Source organism: Schistocerca gregaria, chromosome 3, assembly GCF_023897955.1.
Source record: "Schistocerca gregaria isolate iqSchGreg1 chromosome 3, iqSchGreg1.2, whole genome shotgun sequence".
NCBI lineage: Eukaryota > Metazoa > Arthropoda > Insecta > Orthoptera > Acrididae > Schistocerca > Schistocerca gregaria.
The window spans coordinates 544,724,348-544,733,933 of record NC_064922.1 but is presented as its reverse complement, the minus strand read 5'-3'; the positions used below and the strand labels follow the sequence as shown (position 1 = coordinate 544,733,933).

Genomic DNA, 9,586 nt, shown 5'->3' with positions numbered 1-9,586 from the left:
TGAGAAATGATCTTTGTAACGATGTAATGATTTAAGAGGAATCGGAACTCGTACGCAAAGATACAGGTGTTAATTTTTCCCGCGCGGTCTTCGAAGGGGGACCGTAGAGTAGTAGCTTGTAGGTTGTTCGATGAACCCTCCAGCGGAACTCAAATGTGAATCGCAGAGGAGTAATGTAGATATTACGTTTGAGTCAACTCTTCAGGTCCACGTCTCGCTTTTAGCAGATTGTGTACAATTTTCAGGAAAGAAAAGAAAATCCAGGAACTGACGATGGCTGAGAGCATACCCTACCCTGATGCCAAGAAGGTAAGAGTTTTCTTCAACCCCTAACGTTTTCAACTTCGTTTGCTGCAGCACTCATGAAGAACGGAGCAACAGTAATTAAGCTTTTCCATCCAGGCATCACCTATGGATTATAATACCAAAAAATAATCTTCAAAATGCACCTGTGGAAGCAACAATTCAGATGAAACTGCTGGTGACTCCACGCAAACTCTGTTGAAAAGCACAGCTTCAGCTTCTGTCGTAAACGTCGAATTCGAAGGACATTTGCTGAAAACTAGTTTGCCTTAGTCAAAACAATCTGAAGAAGAAGACTAAGATGCTTCGTATCGTCAAGAAGAATCGAAGCAAATGGACCATGAGATGCAGAGACGCTCAGAGGAACAAGACGCGACCATGGACTTCGAAGTGTGCTTCAATGAACTCACGAGTCCTCTCATTTCTCCTAAATGCAGAAGAGCAAAGAGGAAACATGAAATTCCGGAGTAAGTGGCTCCTCTACTTCAGCGGAACATGAGCTGTGCAGAGCATGTGCGGAAAAGCTGAGACTGTTGGCACAGCAGAGGCACCTCTCTGCCTCTACAAGAAAAGCATTTTAAACGTAGCGGTACTCTTACGCTCAGGGGATACAGCCTCCATCATAAAGGTGACCTAAGTGAAGACAGGTCTAAAAGTGGAGGGGCTGTACTATTGAATACCACTTACCAGTCCACTTTTGCTCTCTCCGAACAGCTATTCAAGCAGCTGTTTCCACAGTGCGCATTCCATTCAGTTTCTAGTGTATGTCTGCCACCCAACGTAATTCTGGAGAGAGCTCCTCTTTCTGATATCCAACCTCCCTCAACCTTCCCTACTTGTAGGACACGTCAATACACATATTTATGGGGTTCTTCATTGGCCTGCCTCAGGAGTCGACTTGTCGAAAACCCCATTGTTGCAGAAGAGCTTGCCTTCTGGTGGCTGCATACACTTTAGCACTGGTATGAGGTCATTCTCGGCCGTAGACATTGCTGTTCTCCTGTTCTTACAGATGCTGCCCATTGGGAAGTGGTCGATGACTCAGAGTCAAGTGCCCACTTCCTTATCTCGTTCTACCTCTCATACAGAGCTGTCGCTGAAAGGAAGGCACCAAAGCAGCTGCTAGACAGAGAAATATTGACGCTGTACAGCCAGTTGACTATTTTTGAACGCCGTGATAGTGTCCATGACTGGTTGGATCGAACGACTAGCAGCATCCTCAGTGCTGCTGGTGCATGTATCCCAAATTACTGAACCCGATTTAAGAGATGGCAGGTCCTGTTGTGGAACGATAAGTGTCGTCCCGCAACTGGATTTATACGCAAGACTTTGTGACGATTCAAACTCCAATCAACAGCAACAATTCTAGCAGCCTTTCAGTTCGAGAGGGCAAAGGAACGAACGACAACCAACGAGAGTAAGAAGAGGTCTTAGCAAGCGCATCTAGACTCGATAAATCCTTCCAATAGGTATGGAAAGTCATGAGGAGGTATCTGGAAAATATGTTCCAGCGCCTATAAGTGCTATTCTGAGGCAGGGAGGTCTCCAATCTATGGCTGGATACATCGCATGGGCAATTGCAGAGTACCTCATTTCGGTTAGTGTCACTGAAAACCTGAATCTAGATTCCTGCCGCCATCGGGTATTAATGAAGAGGGGAGGTTGGAATTTCCATTCCATCAACGCCGAGTCATAAAATTATCTCTTTTCTTTGTAGGAGGTTGAGTGTGCATTGTCTCTGGGAAAGAGGACTGCATGAGGTAAGGAACGAATCCCCTATAACATGCTACAGTACCTCAAGCAGGATACAAAGGAAATCCTCGTATCCCTTTTTAATATAAATTCCCGATTCATGGAATGAGGCGATTTTAGCGCCCTTTCGAAAGGAGGACCACACGTTGCCCAGTAATTACCGTAGCATGGACCTTATTAGTTGCATTAGAAAGACGTTAGAAGGCGTGGTCAACTACCGTCCATCTTGGGACCTAGAATTTCGGGACCTACTTAGTCATTCCTAGTGTGGGTTTCGGAGATATCGTTCAACCCTCGGCAACATCAACATCTCCTCATTAGTATCATCTTCGATTTTGAGAGGGCCTACGACACTACCTGGGAAAGTCACAGTTTGTGACATCTTCACAAATGATGTTTCCAAGAACGACTATCAATATTCATACTTTACTTCGTTTCCGAGCGATTTTTCCGATACGCGGTCGGTGATGCTCTTTCCGAGTCCTTTGAGTAAGAGAGAAATGTCCGTCAGAAACCTGTTTTAAGAGTCACTCTGTTTGCTGTTAATATCAACGCTATTACATCCACGTTGAAGTCCCCTGTTCAATATTCGACGGTCGTTGTGACCAAGCGCTTCTAGGCGCTTCAGTCCGGAACCACGCAACTGCTATGGTCTCAGGTTCGAATCCTGCCTCGGGCATGGATGTGTGTGATGTCCTTCGTTAGGTTTAAGTAGTTCTAAGATCTAGGGGACTGATGACCACCGATGTTGAGTCCCATAGTGCTCAGATCCATTTGAACCATTTTGTTCTACATTCATTGGTTGTGGACGACGTTACCATATTTTGCTCCTCCTCCAACCTTGCAAAGACCGCTCATCTGTTTCAAATATCGGTATGACCGTTGAAGGAGTGAGCTGATACCACAGGTTTTAAATTTTTGTCACCCTCTCAACCCGCCTTGTCTTAAAATGAGGTTCTCAATTTTCAAGTTCCGTGACGTTTCTGGGTCTCACTTTTGATAAGCGTATCACATACTTACCATATCCTGAGATTATTAAGGCACTGAATATTTTAAAGTACCTCAGCCAGAGGTCATGGAGAGCAGACCGAGCATGTCTGCTCCAGTTTTACAGGGCGGTCGAGCGTTCCCATCCTGACTGTCGATGCACCTTTCATGACTCACCTAGGCCATCGTAAGACTACCGACTCTGTTCACCATGACTGTATTCGGTTGGCGACGTTAGGGACGTCTGAGCCTCGGCCACTACTTTGAGGCTGTCACCCAATGCCCGTCATCCGACGGCAGCTCCTCACGATGCGTCATGTATGCAGCCTGCTTTCGATTATAAGAACCTAGGCATTCCGTAACTTTCTTCGTCCTCCGATGGAGCGACTTTTCAGAAATAGGCGGCGAGCAAGTAAGCCATTCGGGATTGGCGTGCGGAAGAACTTAATAGCTCTTGATGCACACATTTCTGTGCTTCATCCAGGTTAGAGTCGTTCTCCGTCCTGTTTAATAAGGAAGCTCAGAATTATTTTAGATATATCTATGTACAAAAAGATTGTTACTGCAAGCTATGTTTGAAAATCGATGTTTGACAGAATTTTACCCGAGTAGTGTCACTGTGTACTCGTTTACATTTATGGGTCTAATCAGGGTAAGAATCGCTTTCCTGCTGAATTCACCGTGTATGAGGCTCGATCCTGATCGATGGAGCAGATGCAGTGTCTTCCCACTACCAAATTCCTAATCTGCACCGACTTCGTAACTGCTCTTCAGGCTATCCCTCGCATGTATCCAGCAGAAAAGTGGCTTCAGCTGCTCGGCGACACCCCTTTCCATTTACAGATGTTGGGAAAGGATGTGTCGTTTGCTGCGTACCAGGGCAAGTAGGCATTCAGGGTAATGAAGCGTCAGATGACTCAGCTAAAAACGCCTACTTGGAAAATATGATTTCTGAACGTGTTGCCCCCGTACATTTAGTTGTCTCGCTGTGGAGGCAGATGGTCAAGTGCTGGTGGAAAGAGGACTGATTAGGTTTGAGGAACAACAAGCTGCGGCCCTGGCGTTATCCCTTCCTGTCGCTGTGGCGGGAGGAAGTACACTTAACGCGCCTCTGAATAGCGCTCTGCGGTCTGACGGGTGGATCCAGCTCTTTGCAGTGCTTATCATGCGCACCTATCTGTGCAGACATTTTAACAGAATGTGTTTTATGCTGAGGCACGACAGCTGCAAGCAACTTACCATCTGACCTATCCTCTATTTTGGGAGACAATGAACCGAATATTGTCCCTGGTTTAAGATTTTCTGTGATGTCCGGTCTTCTCAGTGTTACCTTAGGTATAAGAGCTTAACGTGTTCCTAGGCTAGTTGCTTCATCTTTTATTTTCCAATTGCTCAACCAGGAAAATTTCCTTGTTGCCCTGTTTTAGATGCTGTGTAGCTATAATCTGTGAATTTTAACCACAAACTGCCTTCAGACACTCATCTTTTGGTGTTCTGTGTGAAAGTGAGAATGCCAATGAGACTGACCCAGGATGGATGAGTATAACATTTTATACTTTCCAACAGCTGCATATTTTACAATACATTCGTCTCGCCAGCTGAGTACAGGTGCTGATGGCCTCACTGTTGAGCGTCCTATATATACCATCCACAATACCAGCAGCAGGAGCAATAAGTCGATTTATTTGTGAGTTCTATGGGACTTAACAGCTGAGGTCATCAGTACCCTAGAACGTAGAGCTACTTAAAACCTAACTAACCTAAGGACATCACACACATCCATGTCCGAGGCAGGATTCGAACCAGCGACCGTAGCGGTCGTGCGGTTCCAGACTGAAGCGCCTAGAACCGCTCGGCCACACCGGGTAGCTATTTGTGAGTTCCTGAGGACAAACTTAGAAAAATGGCTGTCTGTAGGAAACAAGAAAACACTCACACCCCATCGATAGTTTCCTTTAGAATTCCTGAATCACTTGATGCTTTGTCTCCCATATAGTACAACTGAAATATTCCAATAGAACCCTATGATTATGATCATTGATAGTTAGAGGCTGTATAGATTCTGGACAATAGTTTAATTAAACAGGACCATTGTTCGTTTTTTATTGTTTAGGAGAGTACGCTAAGAACAAGTCTGGCAGTTACTGAGTGCATTCTAACAATGAGCACTTGCCGTGGCACATGTGATACAGTAGTAATATCTGTTCTATAGGAAACAAAAGTCTCAATACACGAAACTGGTCTCACTAAAAATAGAGAATATTGTATGATATAGTGACTATAGCTGAACAAGACTAATTGAACTGTGGGGTATGATGCGTGAGGGGTCCACTTGTACGTGGAACCCTGTTTTGTAATATATTTAATGGAAAATGACATGAAATGGTTATCACAAGTAGAAGAGATTGTACCTTTGACTCCACTGAACCGAAGATGTTGCCTGAGTGGCAGAATCGATTGTAAGTAGGTGCACGCGGAGCGCAGTAGCAGTTGCCGTGGCACTCTGTTAAAAGCAGGCTGTAAGACTTGAAGCTAGTGGCTAGCTGCGAGAATTTAGCTGTGGGCCTATGGACGCAGCATAATAGAGTTTTGTAAGGTAATGAAATTTTGTGTATTTAGTTTTAAGTATGCAGCAACTCAATGCGGAGCTTGCTAATTTTACAGTCCTGACCCTTGAATGTAGGAACCAAGTATTTGTCATCAGATATAATGTATAGGCTGATTAGGTACACCCAATTTGTATTATTTTGTGTGTTTTTTAATTCTGATACAGAGAAGTTAAATTTTGGAACCTATGTTGCCAAATGATGTGAGACTTTTTCTCATGTAACAAACCAAGTATTTTAATTACGACAGTAAGTGAGAACTGTAGGACAGTTTAGAAGTCCACTGATTTTGAAGTGAATGTAAAATTTCATTCTTTGAAGGAGAAATTTTATTTTGAATACTATATTTAAGCTGAAGGATTCCCTCTTAGCATATCCCATTATCAGTACCTCATCCTCTTCCGTGTCTTTTTTGTTTAAATCCAATGAATATTTCTTAAAAGAGATGATTTTTCAATCAGAGTCAGAAAAATTTTAATATTCCAGAATCAGAAAAGTATAATGTTTGTAACAGCTGCACTGCGGGCAGCATTGCACAGCGCTGAGCCAATATCCTATATTTTCACTGAAAATTTGCAAGGTTATTCGTTCATCAACCATTCGACTGACATATGTATGAAGCTATTTAACGGCCGGCATTGCACTTAGCTGAGCCAAGATTGAATATTTCTATGCCTACTGTGGCAAGAACAGAATACCAAGATTACATCCGTTGCAACTCAAGAGCTAAGCAAAATTTATTTCATTGTTTATTTGCACAGGGAATTTTATCAGTTATTGCACAGGGCCATAGAACTCGGTGCTCACGAAACTCAGTAAATTTCAGAGGGATTGATTTCATATAGGCACTATATATTGGTTTTCCAGATTAAGTTGATTAATTTTTCTTTGGATATCAGTAAAATCTAATTAAGCACACCATCTGCTGAACAACACATTACACAGTAAATTTCCGTAAGACAAACATTAAGCATTGTGTATCCACTAACAAACACAAATAATACAAAATTTAAAAGAACTCGCAGCAACACCATATGAGACAATATACTGACAGTAGCAATAACACTGAACTGCTGATTTATATGCCAGTCATGACTGTGTGGTAAGCGTCATCTTTTATTTGTCGAAGAGTTGACAAGAAATGGCGGATCGCCGTAGCAAGGCAGCGTGCGTTTCGCGACCACCGTGCGCTTACTTGCTGAGATCCCGTTTTAGGTAGGAAAACGACATCAGGTCGATTCACGCGGGACGTCACGTCACTTCACGATATGTCACGCCACGTCACCGATACGTCACTCACACGTCACATCAAGGATTTTCTGAAAGAACTGTTGACGGCCGGTGCTGTCACGTGACAGTGTGATACAGAGCAGCCAGTCTTCTGCTGACGTCTGAAGTCATTTTATTCTCGTCACGCTCCTCATTTTATGGAAGTGGTTTTTGTGGATTCATTTGTCTCTTGCTTTGTATTCGTGGCACACTGCGAAGCAGTGTGTTCTCCCGTCAAAGAGAATGTCTATCTGATTCAGATTTACAAATAGATGGACAAAAAAATTGTGACAATACGCAGAGTTAAGATCGTAAACAAAAGCTGTAAGAAACTTATTTTATGAAAATTACTCGAATGCTGAAACAGTGAGCTCCATCAAGGGAGAAAAATAAATTTCTTTCAGTGCCTTAAAACAAAACGTGACACAGCGTAGAACAGTCCCATCCCAGCAAAGGCGCATTTTGCGCCGTAGAAGCGAGAGAATGATAGACTGTAGGTTTGAAAAAAGCCGGTGCATGTAACTGTTACTGTGTAGCACCAAGTGTACTCGAAGTACTGCTGGCGTTCAGTCTGGTGTGAGCACACTAACACTTCACGAAACATTGTCCTTCCATGACCTGATGTTCCGTTGATTTACGGTGTGAATGTGTCTTTGTAAAATAAGCAACCAAAAGTATCGGGGAGCGTTGTCCCACTTAAAGATGTGCCGTTTATGACGGCCGAATGCTGCAGCTAGGCACGATGTATTGCACGATATCTGAACTGTCTTCAACAGGCAGGTGTCTGGCGTACCTTGCTAAAAGAAGCGACTGAATCGAGTTGAGCCTGGGGTGACGATTTTGGCAAGACATCTTGCCTCATAACGTGTCAGAAGTTACAAAATAATCTGGGCTTGCGAGATCAACAGTGTCTAAGCCAGATGTTGAGCGTCAGAATCGCTGTGCTCCCACAGGCGTAAAATGCCTCACGGGATGACCGCAAGCGTGTGATGAACGCACGTCAAGTCACCTCTGCAGAGCCATAAGGGTAATAGTGTGTCGTCTACTGTCTGGCAGTCAGATTGCCGTCGATTGGGAGGTCTGGAACACATTTTTACCAGGACTGCACGGAGGCAAATTAACGGCTTCATCTGCAATTCTTCTCTTGACTTTTGGGCTATCACTGTACCTGAAATTCAGATTTCAGACACCTCTACGTTGAAATGGAAAATACCTGGCCAATCACGTACTACCACAAGACAGAAAAAACACTTTATGTGAACATTATTCACAGCACTTTGGACTGAAACATACAACTATGCTGTAGTCACTGTTCGACAGTGTTAGTACTACCACAGTCTAACACATGCAGTCACGACAGTCTTGCTCATTTATGTTATTCACTACGACAGCAGCGCTCCATGCGGACAGAAAACTAAACTTACGAATACGATGCCGGATTAGCGCGGACTGTATCGTATCTACTGATCTGTAAAACAGTTTTTACTCTAGACAGCGAATGTAATGTCAGAAAAATACGACTAAGTAAAAAAAAGGCACTACATTTGCCTATCCTACCTAAAAAAAGAGGCACCACATTTGTCTTTCTTTAGTTTTCTAAGGACCCTGGGGCGTACATTAAAGAACAGTGCATTGACGATTCTGTTGTAACCTACAGGTATTTACTGAAGAATGTCGTTTTCTGTAAAGAACCATAGAATGGCCAGTAAACAGCAGAGAACCTGACCTTTTACAGAAATATATCGTGTGTATACTATACAACGTGAAAGGTCTCTATTGGATTCCTTTCATGTTAATTTCTTAAAGTCTGTTGTCATTTACGGCATAAATTCCTCTTCTAAATTTACTGTGGTGTTTCTGACTATCTGGGAGGAGACTGAGCAGTGAAACGTGTTACTTTTACACATAAACAAGAACGATCTGTCACACTACAACACTTTAAAACACAGTTTATATGTAATTCATGTCACACAGTCTCATACGGAACCTACATCCGCTTTCTTTTATGTACTGTATATCATAAGATACTGTCATCCCCCTTCCCTTCTGTGTGAGAGGATGAATGAGCAAATGTATTTCTAGTTGCATGCTGGATGGTAGCAGACAAGCCTGTCTGCTAGAGAACAGTAGGACCAACGTCGTAACAGGTAGCAACGCTTTCTAAAAGCAAAGAGGTTTCTCTTCTTAGTATGGTCCTGCCCGTCCCTTGTCATGTTGGTATAGGAAGCTGCCTCTCTGGTTACTTCCGTTTTGTATACGGAAGCAGCCTTGGTAGGAGCCCAGGTCGAGCGTCTGAAGTGGTAAGATCTCCGGCTAAACGCGTGTCTGCTAAGTCCGTAGGACAATGGATTTCTTAAGTTCAGCCTAACTGAAAATTTAATCACCTTTATTTCAGGTTTGGCTCTAAAATATCTAATGTTATCTTAAATTGCAACGCAGTGTGATTCGAGTGTACAGTTCAGAATATCTTCCGGTAGTTGCTTTGTCACTACTTTGTGAGTAAAGTGGAACCACGTGTTGATCAGTAACTCTAGCTAAGATCATCAATCTTAAATGAGAATGTGCGTCAGATCATAACGTCTCGTCTTGACAATATTTTTCAATATAGAAACTTTTCTTTATGTTCAACCCACATGGGGTGTACTTTGTAAGACCAGTATCACGTGCTT

At 43.2% G+C, this 9,586-nt stretch overlaps 1 protein-coding gene across 1 annotated transcript in view; it reads left to right on the top strand.

Moving 5' to 3' along the window:
- The first annotated feature begins 273 nt into the window (after positions 1 to 273).
- Positions 274 to 9,586, top strand: part of LOC126355458 (uncharacterized) — a 107,204-nt gene continuing 97,891 nt past the window's right edge. Inside the window, exon 1 of the mRNA XM_050005774.1 lies at positions 274 to 309. Within this exon, the coding sequence (XP_049861731.1) occupies positions 274 to 309 (36 nt within the window). The remainder of the gene's footprint in view (positions 310 to 9,586) is intronic.